The 18,386-nt window shown below is 33.4% G+C and overlaps 1 protein-coding gene across 2 annotated transcripts in view; it reads left to right on the forward strand.

The window, feature by feature from the left end:
• The first annotated feature begins 394 nt into the window (after window positions 1–394).
• LOC128997726 (laminin subunit beta-1) overlaps window positions 395–18,386 on the forward strand; it is a 61,475-nt gene continuing 43,483 nt past the window's right edge. Inside the window, exons 1-5 of one of the 2 annotated variants that reach the window (XM_054423369.1) lie at window positions 395–564; window positions 3,979–4,054; window positions 11,002–11,052; window positions 15,236–15,354; window positions 17,755–17,897. In XM_054423369.1, the coding sequence (XP_054279344.1) occupies window positions 3,994–4,054; window positions 11,002–11,052; window positions 15,236–15,354; window positions 17,755–17,897 (374 nt within the window). In that variant the 5' untranslated portion in view covers window positions 395–564; window positions 3,979–3,993. Of the gene's footprint in view, window positions 565–773; window positions 908–3,978; window positions 4,055–11,001; window positions 11,053–15,235; window positions 15,355–17,754; window positions 17,898–18,386 lie in introns of those variants that run through there. The other variant, XM_054423370.1, reaches the window with a different exon arrangement.

Genomic DNA, 18,386 nt, shown 5'->3' on the forward strand with positions numbered 1-18,386 from the left:
GCTTCACTACACCACTGAAATTAGAACTAATTATTCGGAAGAATAATTATGCACAGTATTTAAATGGTTTAGTTAGAATTTTCTCATTTTTTACTTCTGGGGGATGTCTACAGGGGGTATCTAACCTGGTTTCCTCCCTTTAAATACTAGGGACCTGGGACATACATACATACTGTTCTCAAATAATCTCTTTATCAAATAATGGTAAACAAAATTAAATATTACAGTTAATCAGATTACAAACTAGTATAGCATTACTGCTGGCTACGAGTAAAATAAAATTCTTCAGTGAAATCTGTCTCATCCAGGGACGGAAGGAGGGAAGGAAGAGATAACAGATAACAGATGAGCTGGCCGCCTCCCACGAGCCACGAAAGACACGCCTTCTCAGTTCCTTTCAATGGGGCTTGTGCCTTGCGCCACATCCGAGCCTACCTATTTTTTGTCGTCTTGAACTCGTAGCTCGGAGAAAATTTTATTTTTGCGACAAGTGCCATTAAATATTCCGAATGAGGGAGAAAACGCGTGTGCTGTGACAGATCTTTTATCGAGGACTTTAATCAGGTTCGTAAAAGTAGTTTTCTCTTTTATCTGCCTTTAGTCAACACCTGTTTATTAGCTTCATATCAAGTGTAAACAGGTGTAGTTAAAAATAATCGCTTTACAAGTGAGAGGTTATTCACCTTCCCTTTCAAACTATAACTAGGACAATACTCTATAAATGCAATTTTTAAGTTGTCTTCATAAATATATTATGTAATAACCGCCTTAAAACGTGACCAATCTATGAATAAAAATTAAATAGTGTAGTAAGTGAAACTATGGTTATGGTTATACTTGAACACCAGAGCAAGAAGGTTATGTTTTGAAACTTCAAATTCGGATTTAACTTATTTACTTTTCACAGGTATTATTACTATAACAAATTTGTTCTGAATTGTTTAACTCATGTTATCACTGTATTTAATTGCATAATGTCCTAAGATCAAAAGCAACAAGAATATTGCATTCTCATAAAATTATTGGTTAGAATGTCAAATTAATTCAAGCAGTAAACTAGGCTAGCTTACTCATTTAATGTACATCTATGCATCTAATTAGCTTAGTAAACATAACCATTCAGCTTAGTAAATTATTCTATAGTAGGCCTACAAAGCTACAAGATAATATTAATGGCCCCAATTTTTATACCATAATTTGACTTTGCCTAAACTTATTCTCAGAAGAAAACTAGGCCTAACTTATCAGTTTGTTTAGTGTATAAAAGATAAATGGCTTACACAACTTTCTCAGCACATTAGTTTCTTATCATTTCTAGTGAATACTCATCTTTTGTGTCAAAATGTAACTTAGTCTATTGTAGCCTACGGCCTATTGATAGTAACTTAGGCCTACGAGCCTAAAACACTTATCCGGGTATCAGTGTTAAAACGATCAATTTTGGATTAATCTTACGCCTATGCTAAGCTAATTAGGCCTAGCTAATTTGGATAACAAGCATGAGAGAAGTAGGAGTTGTTAATGTAGAAAGGTGGGTTTCAATCCATTACTTATTTGTAATCATAGAGATAGGTCTAACTTAGTTAACGAAAGTTCACTTGGGCTGAAAATATATTACTCCAGCAATAATTCTTTGCATGAAAACTACTGTACCGTGAATAAGTTTAGCTATTAGAAATAAACTCCTAGTAGGACTAATTGTTTGAAGCTTACTATGTAAAAAAATGTCTCGTATAATTTATTGACTGAAGCCCATTCTAATATCATGCTGAAGCGATTGCAAAAAAACATTTATCCTCAGAAATGAAAAGCTACAAAAGACAATAATAACATTTTTAATTGTATAGGATATTGGCAACTTATATATTTTCAATCAAGACAAAAGAAGGATAGTACAGTTACGAGATTGAACAGTAGTAGGCCTACTGATAGTTCTGGAGCGCTGTGCTATGGCAAACCAAGGGTTGGGTCCATGTCCTAAGCTACGTATTGTTCATCGATATGGTGTCAAATCCTTTATTACTTCCTGTTTATGTATTGCATTGTAAACAAAAAATAATGGTTAAGGCCTAATTTTAAAAACAGCAAGAAGTATGTATTTGAAAGTTCACGAGAAACATAGCTATGTATGATTCATTGATGTGATATGTGACAATATAAAATATGTAATACGAGGATTTTTAATGCTCTCTCTAAAAATGAAAAACTCGACTAGTGTAGGGTTGCGCTTCTACCAAAAAACATCGTAAGTAGTCGTCAAAACAGTTTACCGGACATTACTGGAAATCACTCAAAAGGAAATGACTATTTCTGTTTAAATTAGACCGACTCTGAAGGATTATCAGAACTAATGAGACCAGTGATAGTCAGATAAGCAGGTCATGCCCCGGCCTACTGAAGGGTTCCATTCATCTCAACTAGGCCTAAGGTCAAAGTCCAACACAGACCTCTCAACACCTAAAAATTTTATAGTATTCCAGTAATTGAAATCGTGGACAAATTTGGTAATTCTTAATGTTTGTAAATTCCAGCTAGAATCCCTGGAATAGACAGAACGAGAAGAGGCTAGAATAGGCTAGAACTATAAACGATAAAATGTCAGGGGTGTTTTATTTCAATTGGTTAGTCCTTTGTCAAACATTGATCTCACCTTTAAGAGTTTTGTTATTAACCAAGTAAGAATTAGTGTTTTATCCTTTTTCAATGTGTGGATTTTTAAAAATCAGTAACAGTATTACCGGTATATAATTCTGAGATAAATTAAGTTAGGTATGTGTTATGTTCATATATTTCAATTACCTTTGAGATTTTGCAGTGATTTTAGCTTTTGATCTTTTATCACAAACAATAAACACCCTATTTCACATTATTCACGTACAATTAATTACTCCATTCAAAGATAAAATAAAATGATAAAACAATGGATTAAGCTTGCTATTCCCTGGGAGAACCCTATTGTGTAGCTCAAACCTCATTGATATCCTAACTATTGAGTATATTTTATTTTTTTAACTAGGACTATTAATTTGATTTTAAATACATGACAAAACACCTGTTCTTACGTATAAGTTAATTGTAGGCTACTTTATAAAGAACATTATAGTATAAATAAAATATGTCTATGTCTGCCATCTTTCAACCGGGCTCCGCTTTATATGTAGACTATCCTGTTAGAAAAGCTCCTTTTTTTGAAGGGGTTATTTTTAATCATAGCGTTGCCTTGTTGAGTCAACTTGTTGTCAACAGGTTTGACATCACTCGCTATTTACATTTGTTTCCAATTAAGGTTACAACACAGCAATGAGATAATTTACAACTTCTTACCCGTACAACTACATAATTTAACACTCTACCATGATGGCCTGGGAAAAGAAAAGAATCAGAGAATTTTGAAGTGTAAAATTAATTCAAAGAGATTAGCCTACAATTTAATTTTTTTTTTAATCAGTAATTCAGTATTTTAAATATTAAACTTTTTTTTACTTACCGTACTTGATACTTGAATCCTGCATCTTTGACAGATCTAGTCTGATAGATTGCGTCATAATTTATAATATAATAAAACTATATACAATATCTTCATCTATTTCTATTCTCCTCTTCATCTATTTCTGTGTTTTGTTGGTAGTTATCGGTTGCCTAGCTTACTGCATCGGTGGCTCAGTATGTAGCTCAACAGACTGTGAAACCGAGGCAGCAATGTTGTGTGTTCGACTCCTGGTGCCGTTACTTAAAATTTACCAGTAAAATTTTTTCTTGTCTTGTACTCTTACTCCATACGCACAGGCCTTTGTGGATCAATTGTGTTAAACCATAACTATAATTTAGGAACAGCGTGAACAATAAAAACTGAATAATTTGAACCGAAATTCTAGATAATACTGTTGTTGCCAATGATAGTAACTCACATATCATTATTATATTTTCTATAGTTTAGCTCAAGTTTCGCATATGTTTGACAAATGTTTAATGTTTCAGGTCCTTCATTTAGGGATGGCGGTGGCAGCTTACCAAATGTACCTCATATCTGCAACAATTTTAATCACCTTTACCAGTGAGTAAATAATAGCCTTTTTACAATATTTTAAGTTTATTAACCTACAAAGATGACATTAAAATTTAACCTACCGGTAGTCAAGTCTGTAGATAACAGCAGTGTCATAATCAACACTTTACCAAATTTGAGACACTGGAATGATGAATAAATTATATTTATTGGCACAAAATGTACTGAATATCACAGAATGTATGTACAGGTGCTTCGTTATGAATAAAATTGTCCTTATAAACCAAGGAGCTGGAACTCAAGTTCAAGCTACAATTCCTCTCCATCCCCCAACATTTCTCTAATTACTACTCCTTTACTCAGTGCCTGTACAACGGAACTCACATCTCTGGATTCAATATATTTTACATGAATAAAGATTGATTGATTGCATCAGTATTTGTTTAGATAATCAGCTTTAAAATAGTTGTAAACTCAACAAATTTTATAGAAGAGGCCCTAAAACGCTCTTTGACTATTCCCTTTAGATTTAGTCTTGGTTATAGTTCTGATCCTGTGTCTACTGTCTAGACTAGATTGCTCAGAAAAATGTGTAAATTTTTAAATGCATGACAATTTTCTTTCCTAACATGTATTTCATTGGCTATACTATGCTCGATTTGTTTACAAAATAGTGCAAGCCCCCATTGCTGAAACAATTACAGATCAAAAGTTATTGCAGCTTTTGTGATTTTCCCTCTAAAATATCATAGTTACTCCCACCGCTTACTACCCATGATAAAGGTTGTTGACAAGCTAATGGGAAAAAGCATGTGTCAGATTGTTGATACTGTTTATTTAAAAATTGAATTGCAAATTTTAAAGAAAAAAGTATTTTTGGAAACTTCTATAAGAATAAAATATTTGATCTAAAAGGATAGTAGAAAAGGTTTTTGTTTGTAGCTTTGTACTTATTTTCATTAACTGATGAACATTAATCTAATCTTTGTCTTGTTTGGAGTGGATGAGTCGGTTCAGAGCTGGGTGTGAGTAACAAAATGTTGAGGAATGTGACAATGGAAGTGTGAGAAAGGGTGATGGAAGTGGGTGAGAGTCCACATCTGGTCACCATATGTCTCCTGCACATGGCTGACAATAGGTTCTCTCTCTCTCTCTCTCTCTCCCCCCCCCTCTCCCCCCTCATCTGTCATATCCCTGGTGTCCTTCAACCTAATGATCCCTACAATGTGAAGATTTATCTTTTCCTAATACCCATAGCTGGGTTTTCAAATAGAAACGCTCTTGTGTAACCTGTGTAAAAATAACACCACTGAATTAAAAATTTTTGTTTTGGAATAGTAAATAGGGTTTTCCATTTATTACATCCCTACATCCTTAATTATTTTTGTTTATCTTAGATTTGATCTACCTTTGAAAATCCTCGCTTGCGGTAGTAGCACCAGCATTGGTTGAAATACTTTAATTTGATTTTTTGAGTATAAATTATGACCCAGTGTGATAAATTCATAGCTGTTAAAATGTTAAAATATATTTAAACTTACAGTGCACTGTATTCTTGTGTATTTTCCAGATTGTTTTTAGATTTATTTACTATTGGAATCACAGTAAAACGGTCCTGTGACATGTTTTTGAAATTGATTAAACATTTTTTAAAATAAAATAAATTAATTGCTCAATTTTTAATTTAAAATTAAAAGTAATAAAAATATGCGTACGAAAATAGTTTTTAATTAACCCTCTAGATTTTGCTATTGCTCAGGACACTGTACTATATAATGTGCATAATATTAATATTATTGTATTTAAATTTGATGAAGGAAAATTGACATGGCTTTTTGTACAAGGAGATCTTCAATACAGTTAGTTCTCATCTAATTATCATTTATGTTTTCTAAACCATGGTGGACCTTTAGCTTGAGATGAACCAGTAGCGGCTAGCCCATAAGGACTCTCGGACGCCGCCCTCCCAACAATACAGAAATCAATATTTTTTTTATTTATGTAATAAAAAAATAATATGTCGTAATTAAAATTAAATTACAATTACTTACGACTACTTAATCAATATGATAATAATATGAAATGAAATAGTTTTAAATTTTGAATCCAGTAATGACTGTTTTGCGATAGTCGCTTTCATAATGTGGATTGCGGACGGCGGCAACCTCCGTCCCAAACTCAATGCATGTAGTCTTATGGTAGAAACACCTAACAGCGCTGAGGGTGCCGTGACGTCATTCCAATGCTTTACAATAGGGACTCTGGGGCAGAGTCCAAAGCTGCGCACGCATCCATAAATCAGGGCAGCCACCCTAAACTGGATAATTCTGCATCACACACGATTAGGATAGGAAGAACCATGTTGGCAGCGCTGGAGCCATCATCCACACTGTCACTACCATAAACATTAACTAACCTCACTTCTTTCCATGTCCATGACCACAGTTCAGTTATAGTTTAGTGCCAAACGACCTGTTGTTTTGTGATCAATAGTGTTTAGTGATAGTGATGGAGGCGTAAGGAAGGCAGCAGTAGTTTGTTGAAGATTGAAAGAGCTAAGTAGAAATTATTAATAGTTATACTTAATTGATTGAGTTAGTTAGTTGGTATCTTTGAGTCAATAAGTTACGTCTGTAGTTTTAGTATAGGCTAACCTAATCAACCCGAAAACTAAGTAAACTAACCATAGGTAAAGTGACTCGGACAATTTTAGTTATAGTTACTTATTATTAGTCTTAATAAGTTATTACGGGTAAATTTGCCGTGGGTTGAAGGCCTAAATCTAAATAATAATGGACGGCGGCATTTCGTTGTCGTCGCTAACGTCACTAACGAAGTTAGCCTGATTATCAATGAAGGGATCAAAAATATTGACCACAGAATTTCTTTGAAAAAATTAGGACCTCCTAGACCTTTCATGAACATAAACCAAATTCAAAACAGTTCAAAGAATAAGAATAGCTTCACACGAAAATTTTCGCCACATATGTACAATCATGCAGATTGGCTATGTGGTTGTTCAATTAAAAATTCATTTTTCTGCTACACTTGTTTGGTCATGGGGGTTCAAGATAGAGCATGGACTGTAGACGGCATTTCAGACCTTAAACATCTACTGGAAAAAGTAAAAAAACACAAAACAAGTGAAAAACACATAAATGCGTCAATAGAATATGCTGTTTTAGGTAAAGTTGATATTAGATGCCAATTGGACAATGCATATAGGTTAAAAATACAAAAACAAAATGAAGATGTTTCGAAAAATCGATACATTCTAAGTAAGCTAATTGATGCAATTAAATTTTGTGGAGCGTTTGAATTAGCATTACGAGGACATGATGAACGCGAAAATTCAAAAAATCCTGGCATATTTCGTGGTTTGGTTAACCTTATGGCGGAGCTGGATGTAACATTGCAACAGCACATAAATCAAACAAATAACCGAGTGTTTTTGGGTCTGTCTAAAACCATACAGAACGAGTTATTGGACTCAATATATTACGTTTGTCTGCAAATGATTCGTGACGAATTGACACAAACCGACTATGTTGCTATTGAAGCCGACGAAACAACAGACTGTGCCACTTTATCCCAACTAGTATTTGTTATTAGGTACGAGCTGAATGGCACGATTCACGAGCGATTTATCACTTTTATTAGACCAAAAGGCCATGATGCAGAATCAGTTAGCGAAACAATTTTTGAAGTATTAGAGCAATTAAACCTCGACAAAACTCCTGATAAAGTCATTGCCCAGAGCTACGATGGGGCTTCCGTAATGAGTGGCCAACACACGGGAGTACAAGCGCGTGTAAAATCTAAATATAAGAATGCAAATTTTGTCCACTGTTACGCACATCAATTAAACTTAATCATTGAACGCAGTGCTACACAAAATAAGCAGGTTAAGATATTCTTCAGTAATATCGAGGGGTTTTCATCATTCTTTTCCCAGTCAACAAAGAGAACTGCAGTTCTCGATGAGATAGTAAAACGTCGTATTCCAAAAAGCTCAGGTACTCGGTGGAATTTTAAATCCAGAATTGTAAGCACAATTTTTAATTATCAAAGAGAGTTGGAGGAATGTTTAAGTTACGTACTCGACGATGACACCAATGACTATGCCACAATAAATAAAGCTGTTGGCCTAAGAAGTATTCTAAAAGACGAAGACTTTATTTTCTGGCTAAACTTCAATCAAATACTGCCCCACAGTGACATTCTGTACAACCAACTGCAGCAAACAACAATTGATTGCGTCAAGGCGTTTAAGTTTGTCGGCGATTTCAAAACTGTGGTAGATCGCGTAAGAAACTCGACCATGTTAGATCAACCGAGAGATAGTGAACCCGAATCGAGCAAAAAGCGGAGAAGACACGACGATCAAAAACGTGTCCTCGCAAAGGAAGTGTGTGACATAATTACGTCGGGAATTGATGACCGTTTTACGTTTGTAAATCATTTGTCCGCGGCAAAACTGTTTCAGCCAAGTTTGTTTGGGGAGTTTAAAACCAAGTTTCCCGAAAAAGAGTTACACGCTGCTGCGGAACTATTTAGCCTAAATAAAACTGAATTGAAACAGGAGTTAAATGTTATTTACAATAGGGATGATTTTTCAACGGCCACAGGGTCATTAAGACTACTCAACTTTGTCTATGACAACAACCTCAAAGATGTGCTTCCAGAGTCAATCAAACTTTTAAAAATCATAAGCACAATACCTATGACTACTTCGGAAAGTGAACGTTGTTTCTCTACTTTGAAACGAATTAAAACGTTTACCAGGAGTACCATGAAACAAGACAGACTAAGTGCGCTTGCTATGTGTTCTATCGAAAAAAAGCTGTTGTCAACTTTAAACTTCAACGAAAAAGTAATAGATCACTTCGCCGGGCAGAAAGAAAGGAGGATGGATTTCACATTCAAACAGTACAATTAAAGTTAGGCCTTATCCTCATGGTATGGTTTTCTACTCATATTGCCGTGGATGTTTTAATATACAATACAATTAGTCAAGCCTTACCCTCATGGTTTGGTTTTCTATTCGTTATTGCCGTGAGTGTTTAAATTATACAATTCAATCAATGTCAGGCCTTACCGTTTGGTTATCTACTCATTATTGCCGTGGATTTTTTACTATTAAATTATCAATTGTTAGTTATATTTTCAATACAGTGTAGTCCCGTTTTACAAGGCCGTAGGCAGGGAGGGGGGTTAGAGGGTCAAACCCCTCCCCCAAAATTCCGAAATTGAGCAGTACAAATTAAAACTAGGTTTAAAAAGTTGAATTATGAAATAGAAACCACAATAGAGGATTAATTGTTATGTTTTGCAATATCTATTCATATTTAATATAGGCCTAGTTCTATTAGGATAATAAATCTGATCTATTAAATAAATTGGTAAAAACTATTTAAAAAATATACTTTACTTTACTCTACTTATGTCTATTTGCTCATGCATGACAAACAACAGGTGAAATGGGAGTTTTTGGACTATTATTGGACACAGTTCTAAGGCGTTAAAATTGCTTCAGAAAGTCACCAAACGGCTTTAAAAATTTAAAATCCCCCGGACCCCCCTCTTTTGTTGGGGGGTGCTCCACACCCCCCCAAACCCCCCGGAGCCCCCCCCTAGACTAGGTCCTAGAGCCGCCACTGAGATGAACTACAAACCATTGGATCACATTACTATTCCATATGCCTCATATTCCAACAATTATCATGTATGATTGTGTTACATAATACTTGATCAAAAGTAAAGGCTCAAATCTCATAATGATGTGTTGTTAAAATGGTGTGTTATGTAGTAACAAATTTTTAATTCTCGGACATCTTGATATTTAGATCCAATTTTTGTTTCAAGTAGTCTTTTTTATTATTCCGAGAAATGCATGTTTCAACTGATTTAATTTGGCATAAGATACATTGATATGTTTGGAATTTAAAAATTGTATCTTTGCTAAAATTATTTAAAAATAAGCGGTAACTTATTCAAAAACTGACACACATATTATTCCATTAGCTTGTTGAAACCCCTTATAATGGGTAAGCGTGGGGGAGGGGGGTTATGATATATAATGAGTAAAATAAAAAAAATTGCAATTACCGTAATTGTTACAGCATAAATGCAGCACTTTACAGCATGGGGGTTATAGGCTACAATTTTATTCAGGGTTAATAGAAACATAAGTTAACATTCTAAATTTTTATCAATTATTTTAGCTGTTTTTGAAATCAAATTTTTCCATTATTCTATACGGTTTATGGAAAAATTGCCTTAAAAATTTAAAAAAATCTAAATTAAAAAACATCTGGAGATACCATTGATTAGTACCCAACCCACGAACCAAAATTTAGCAAAAAATTTCTCCATATCGGTTTATGTATAGGGGAGAAAGTAAAATCATTCAAATTACTTATATTCAAGTTAAGTGTTAAAAGATAAATCGTTAAAACACATAAACGAGTGTATGTAGTTAATATATTTTACCTACTACCGGGTTTTTTTTAATAGCTATTTCAGTTCAGTTCTTAGAATTGAAAAGAGTCACTTAACAGCATTGTTTACTTACTTAACAGCATTGTTTTACTTAACAACACAAGTAATAGACCAATGAGGTTCTGGGATTGAGAGAAAAAAAGTAAAATTGCAATGCTTCAAAATTCAACTAATCAGCTGTTAAGACCAATTTAATTGTTAATTAGTGGTGCAATTAGTTTTTAGTACAATGAGTCGTTACATTACTGTCAGTGGCAATGAGAGGTTATAAACGAAAACATAACCTCTCTTAGAAGTTATGAGTAGTAGTAATTAAAAAAACGGTTGTAGGTAAAGTAGTGTACGCAACTCGTGTAAATTGTTTTAACGACACTCTTAGAAGTTTTTTAAATGATATTCGTGTTGTTAACACTACCTTTATGCGATCCTTGCGTAAACTACTATGCCACAATTAATATTAAATTGTATCTAAATTATATTTTCTTCTGTTTCAGGTATTAACGCACAAGGTCCATGGGACAATAGGCAATTAAATTACTCAAGAGGTAAGGCAAAATTTCTCATTAATAGATATTTTTTCTCTCTTATCAATTTATTAATTATGCTTTACAATTTTTAATCCTTCCTTTTAATAGGCTACATAGTCTTTCCTCAAAGTCTGTGGTAGATTTTATATAATAGATCACAAGACCTCTTAAACATATAGGCTACATCTATAAAATTTCCTCTTAAGGTCTTTCAACTTGGCTACACCAGGAAAGGTCAACATTTTTTTACCAGGCCATCTCTCGTATTAAATTATTGTTTGCGCCTTCTTCTCCTGTAGGTATTAATTCCATTTATACAGTGTGTAAATTAAGTACTGAAACAAATCTGTATTTTTAAAACCGAAATAGATAGAAATATTCTGTTTGTAGCAATAATTGTTAATAAAGGTTTTGCAATTTTTTACATCAAAAATATTGTTTAACCCCCATAACAGGGTAGAGGGTAGGGGGTGAATTATTTTTTTCAAATAGCAACCCCTATTGAGTCCCTCATTTTGAAGGATTTGTCAAAAGAAACAGAATGAAGCAAACCTGAGGTGGATATCTCAACCCTAGCAAAAATGGCAGGTATTCCAAAATTTGATTTACTGTATGCGAAAAAGCACCAATTTCACAAATAATGGAAACAAATCTGTATTTTTTAAACCGAAATGGAAAGAAATATACTGTTTGTGGAATTGATTGTTGATATATGTTCCACAATTTTTAACATCAACAATTTTTTTTCAACCCCTTTAACAGGGTGGGGGTGGGAGTGACTTATATTTTAAAAATAACAACCCCTATTGAATGACCCCTCATTTTGAAGGGTTTGTTAAAAGAAATACAATGATGCAAACCCGAGGTAGGTAGGTGCACCCCTAGCTTAAATGGCTGGTATTCCAAAATTTAATTTATGTGAAAGAGCACCCATTTTGGAATACCCGCCATTTTGGAATACCCGCCATTTTGGAATACCCGCTATTTTGGCTAGGGGTGAGATATTCACCTCAGATTTGCGTCATTATGTTTCTTTTAACAAACCCTTTAAAATGAGGGGTCACTCAATATGGGTTGCTAATTGAAAAAAAATGAGTCACCCCCTACCCCCTCCCCTGTTAGGGGGGGTTAAAAAATAATTTTGATGTAAAAAATTGCGGAATCTTTGTTAACAATTATTGCCACTAACAGAATGTTTCTATCTATTTTGGTTTTAAAAATACAGATTTCTTTCAATACTTAATTTACACACTGTATGTATTTTGCTGCCTCGAAAGGTCTAGGCTTTTTTTTCTTCTCCGTACAAATTTTCTTCTAGGTCAAAATCTAACGAGGCTGTAGAAACACATTCAGAAAAGAATTGACATAACCCCGTCTATTCCTGGCTCTTCAAACCAAATAAATTTATTTCTGAGATTAAAATCATCACACTATACTCTTATTTAAAACTGGTAGAACTCAAGCTGGTGCCATTTTATTTGAATCTGTTGTAGATATAAATGTTAATTTTTATCATAGTTTTATTTCTGTCTAAAAATCCATACTACAAAAACTACAATTTTCAAACCTTGTAATTTCATCCCACTATGTTTGAATTTTGATTTATAAAACTACGTGATTTCTTGAGTTTTCATTAAAAAAATGTTTTAACATAAAGCATAATTCCTCAGTTCTTTTCTTTAACTGTAATACTATAGAGTTTTGTCTTAAACCAGTTTAGTTGTTTGGTTTTATCTGTGTGGACAGCTGATAAGCTTCAAGGACAGCTTCCCAAGTGCAAACAGTTACAACTCAAGTCGAAAGAGTACTTCATTCATGTTGAGGCTTTCATCAATGGCATCAGCTCAATCCAGTAGTTCATATTGGGGTTAGGAAATATAGAATATGCAGCAAAAACTTTATACAGTAACAAAATACACCTCATGTGAAACATGATCATAATAGTCACTATTTAATAGTGGAACTTGTACAATTCACATTGTTACAATTCACAATAATGTAAACTCATAAAACAATACAGTGGTATAAAATAATTAATTCCCATTGTAGTCATTATTGTGCTTGGAAGGTGCTGCCTCCTCATTATTTATGTAAGGAAAACGACTTAAGTAATTTTTAAGGAATTTAAGATTAATGGTTATCCCTTATTTGTCGAGTTAAGCTACTGTTTGTACAGTGATATTATGGGAGAGGAAACACGTTTGAATGTGCAGTTTGTAGTTGACCTTTCATCATTATCATCTTATCTCAACTTCCTCTGCCCCGTCCCACACATCTCTCTTGTCACTCTAACATTGCTTACTTTTTTCTATTTCCTGTTTTTAAAGTTCTATTTAACCTTACAAATTTATTGAAAGGAAAATTCTGAAGTTTTCAACTCCTTAATTTAGTCAGACGTTCTTATGGTTAATTGTTATGTACTTATTGTAACAATTTCAAATTGGTTTATGTTGGAGTTTTGTTTTTTGTAATGTTTATCAATGACAGTGTTTAGTATAACCAGTAGAACTGTAACTTTAAAATCAGTGTTGTTATAGATTTTTCATTTTCACAAACTATATTTTATGTCAATGTCATATTTATGTGTTACTGAAGATAATACAAGTTGATTATTGTTTTAAAACACTTTTTGGATTTGACCACTGACCATGGACAGTTTAAAGCCCATTGTGAGCTATAAATTTCTTTTTTGCATCTAAATTTACTGGAGTTAAATATTGGTGGCCTGAACTTCTCATATATGTCTGTCAGTATCAAAATGGGGTCTTATAGAGTAGAATGCTTTAACTGTTAGTATACTAATAGACCTGTAATTAATCAAAACATTCAGTTCTGTGATTGAATTTAGTCATCCACAGTAAAAATAGAGGCCTTAGATAAGTCAAAACCAATCATCAAGATTCCTTGATGTGTTTGTGATTTAAGTATCAAAATGTAAAAATATTCCTCTCAGCTCAATAATAATTACTAAGTACTCTTTAAACAATTAATTTTCTTTAATTACCTCATAAGCGGTTATATAAAAGTCTATATTTAAATATTACGTACGTCCTATTCAAAGGGACGGAAATTGTTCATCAATCCTATGACATATGTTTGATTTGTTAGATAAGTTTGAAATGAAATGATATTTATTGGCAAAAACTGTACAGAGTTTTATAGGATGTACATACAGGTGCTTCGTCATGACTAAAATTGTCCTTATAAAAGTCACCGTTTCCTTCTTGGTCAAATACATTTAAAAATCATTAACAAAAAATATACTAGGGCCTATGTTTATAAATACAAAAAAAATCAACAGTTTAATAAACCACAGGGAAAATTGAACAGTAATCACAACAGAGGATAAAAACTATTTAACATAGTCTTAATTAAAATAAACAATATAAAACATTTGAGTATCAACAACAAGGTTTTAAAACAGATTTTTTGTTCAGTCAATGTTATGGAAGTAGGTACCCAAGGCTTATCACATTTCAGAATCATTCAAAAAGTCATTAACTTTGTAATATGTCTTTCTTATCAACAAGCTTTTAACCTTCTCTCAAAATTGTGTTGGGTTGAAGGTGTAACTTTTAATAGGGTTAGGAAATTTATTATACAGTTGCATTCCCATATAGTAGATACTTTTCTCTAAAGTTGTTGTGAAATGATGAGGGTACACAAGTAAATTTTTGTTTCTTGTAATATAACTGTGACTGGTTTTTTCTTGAGACTACCACATTAAATTGTTTCCTGACGTGACAAAGTACTTCGTGGATGTATATACTTGATACTGTCATTAATTTGATACTTTAAAAAATACCTTAACATGAGGTTCTGCGTTTTTTCCTGTCATAATTTTTCGATTTTTTTTGTGCTTATGGCGTTCCATTCCGCTTCTAGGAAAACAGTAATATTAAATTACCCAAGACAAGAGGAGTCCGCTCTCCGCGTTCCTCTCTCTGCGCTCCGCTTCCGGACCAAGGAAAACCCAGCTTAACTCTGATGAGTCCCATAACATTATTTCCATATTTTACTTATGGATGGAAATAGCCATAGTATAAAGTTAATTTTGTCTCCATACTGGTACAGTGTGTAAGGCAACTCATGTTGAAACATATTGAATTTAATATTTTACCTAACTGCATTTAGTTGGTCAGCCCCATTTGATTACTCTTGTAGAAATCCAGAATGTTTAATTTTAAACATTTTTGTGTAGCACACCAAAGGCATTCGCCATGTGAAAGAAGTTCGTGTTACCCTGCAACAGGAAACTTGCTTATTGGGAGAGAAAGCAAGTTATGGGCTTCATCAACCTGTGGGTTAAAAGGTCACAAGGTAAATTTTTCAATCAATATGTTTTCTCTAAAACATTTAGAGATTTTAAAACTTTTAAATATTTACTTTTAGTTTGAATCGTAGGGCTACTCAGTTTTAATCAATACCGTAATCTGCCAGGGAGTCCCATTTCATTCTGAACAAACATGATGACACTTTTGTTGTGTCTTCTTCAGATCAGAACAAAAAGCAAATTTACTTAAAAATACAAAGGTACTGTAACCTTCAATTCATTAAGTTTCCACTGTGGTTTACATAAACAACACCATAATAACCTATTCATTTTGCAGTACTGTTTGTTTTTGATTGAAATCATTCTCAACTAAAATCATTAACGTCATACCTTATTCTGGTAAGTAATCTATTGGGATTACTGCCAAGAGTTTAATTTACAATAGTATTAAAAATGGACAACAGTTACTTGTGTCTGTTTTTATTTTGTTTTTTGAAACGTTAAGATTCACTACTACTGTAGTTTTTTTAACATGTTTTTTACGGCACTACTAATCTAGTTCCTAAAATTCTTAGCTTACCTTCTTTCAATCTGTAGTTGTTGTAAGTGTATTTAACAGGTAAGATACTACAGTACACTCCCAATTATCCGAGACCCGGTTATCCGAGCCTTCGAGTAATCCGAGGTTGTTTTTTTTTGGCCTAAATATATATATTTATTTTCAGTAGGATAATAAAACACTTTGGTATTCTATAATCTCTATGATAATTACTTTATTATAAAATGTTTCTATTCAAAGAAACACAAAAATGGTAATTAATTTGAGATTTATTGAAACAAATACAGTACTTGGAATAAAATTAGAATGAACCGCAATAACCTTAAAAATTAAAATCCCACGAAACTAGGTTGGCTGGCTACCGATGGCAAACTGGACTGGACGAGCCGTGCCAGCGATCTGCAGAACATAAACAAACACAGTGTCAGTCAGTCTACATCATTATGATGTTTTGATGTAGACATGATTGTGTCAAGTTATAGATCAGGTCAAACTTAAACAAAATTTAATTTTATGTTTTTAAAACAAAAAAAATCCACCTTAGTGTTTTGTTTTAAGTAATGTAGTGTGTATTGGTTTATCATAATTCTAATACAGTAGACCCCCTCTTAACCGACCCTAATGGGACCGGACCTACGTCGGATAACTCAAAAGGTCGGTTAAAACGGGCAATCCCTAAAATCATAACATAATGAAATGCTATTCATTTGGAATTATATAATCAATATTTTGAAGTCATACTTGCATTAGTTATAAAATAAACTACTCTTATCTCCTTTTTAGTATTATTGATAGAAAAGTCACAAATAAACACAAAACATGGTTAAGTCTAATAGGCCTACTTTCAGTGGAATATATTATAATACTAGGCAACAGTCAATAAAATTCCTATCTCAATAACTTTAGTACTGTAATGTATTAATTTATGCTTTCTAAATCCATCGTAATACAGTACAGAACCTTTTGTCGAAATTAAAGATACAAGCAACCATTTTGTTACAAGGGATAGGATGTTTATTTATAACCTCTCACTGTAGGCTGGAGCGAGGCACAAAAACTAGCTTGACCTTGGAGTTGTTAACCCCTCTTCCCTGCCCTCCCTACAAGTTGCGTTGTTTGTTTACTCCAGCGATAAGATAATCAGTTCTCAAAATCATAACGCACTTTATGATATTATAAATTTGCCACACAGATAACATATCAGATCAAATGTGCTCGAGCTACGATAACGAAAGATGACGACAAACTGACAATAGGCCATGCTATATTTTTTGTGATCAACACAAAATAACTTATTCTTAGTCATATCCTGTGGAGATAAGCGTATGGTTCAGTTCTCATCACCCAGGGTGGGAGCGGAAATGCCGAGATTCCTAGAAAGCGGCGGTTAAACCGAGCTGCTCTCAAAGCAAAGTCGGTTAAAACAAACTGTATTATTTCACGATCCAAGGCGGATAATCCGATTATCGGTTAATACGAGGTCGGTTAAGAGGGGGTCTACTGTAATAGGCTAGGCCTACTGTGTTCAATGTTTTCAAGACGATTAAAAAGTGTTTAACATGTTTGTTGTGTTTTTTTCCTTTAACAATACTAAGTTTAAAAAAAAAGTGACATCTAAATAACATTATTATCATTTTTTTATTCACTATGTGTTGTTTAAAGATATATTTTACAAGTATTTGACTTCATAATAAGGTACCGTAATCCTAATCTCAAAATCGATGCGACCTCCGTGTTATCCTAGATTCTTGGGAACCGAGGTAGTCTCGGTCCCAGCAACCTCGGTTAATGGGAGTGTACTGCACATACAATACTTTACTGTTTTATTTATTTGTCATATTCGTTATGTACATTTAGCTTTTTTATGAAGGAATAAATGTTTGTTTAGGAACGGTATTGTATCGTTTCACATCTTGAGCACCAAGGGGAGGAAAGAAAGAAGTGTTTTTGGTGTGATTCAATGGCACAGACCAGCAATAACCCTCTTTTGAACCATCGGATAGAGAACATCGTGTACAGGAAGAAACCGGGGTATGTTATTCAATCTTTTACTAAAAAAATAGATCTCCGAGTATGATTTTGTTATATTGCAACAACATCCAACATCATCTATGGCGATTGTGGAAAGACCCATGATGATTTCTTACAATTATGGTGACAGATTTGCATATTTTAAGCATGTGTTAACTGTAGATGTAAATGCCTGCTGTAGTCGACTAATGATAGCATTTACCAAATGATATTTCTTGTTTTTTAAAGGATCAAGAATGTGTTTAAAAGAATCCTTGCAGAAGACATAAACAATATATTAAAAAAAATATTTATTTCTTACCCGACCTACTAAGGCTGGCTCTCTACTAGAATCTCTTATTAAATTATCAGCTAAAAGGTACAATATTTCCTGAAAATTACCAAACTAGAAAGAGAGAGCTCTAACTTCTTGATAGCCAACCATTATTTGTAACACTGGTACTTAATAATGGGTGGTGTAGCCAATACAAAAATTCTTGTAATATAGAT

This window comes from Macrosteles quadrilineatus, unplaced genomic scaffold (genome assembly GCF_028750875.1).
Source record: "Macrosteles quadrilineatus isolate MER2022 unplaced genomic scaffold, UCM_ALF_1.0 Scaffold_7__1_contigs__length_78375512, whole genome shotgun sequence".
In the NCBI taxonomy this organism is placed as follows: Eukaryota; Metazoa; Arthropoda; class Insecta; order Hemiptera; family Cicadellidae; genus Macrosteles; species Macrosteles quadrilineatus.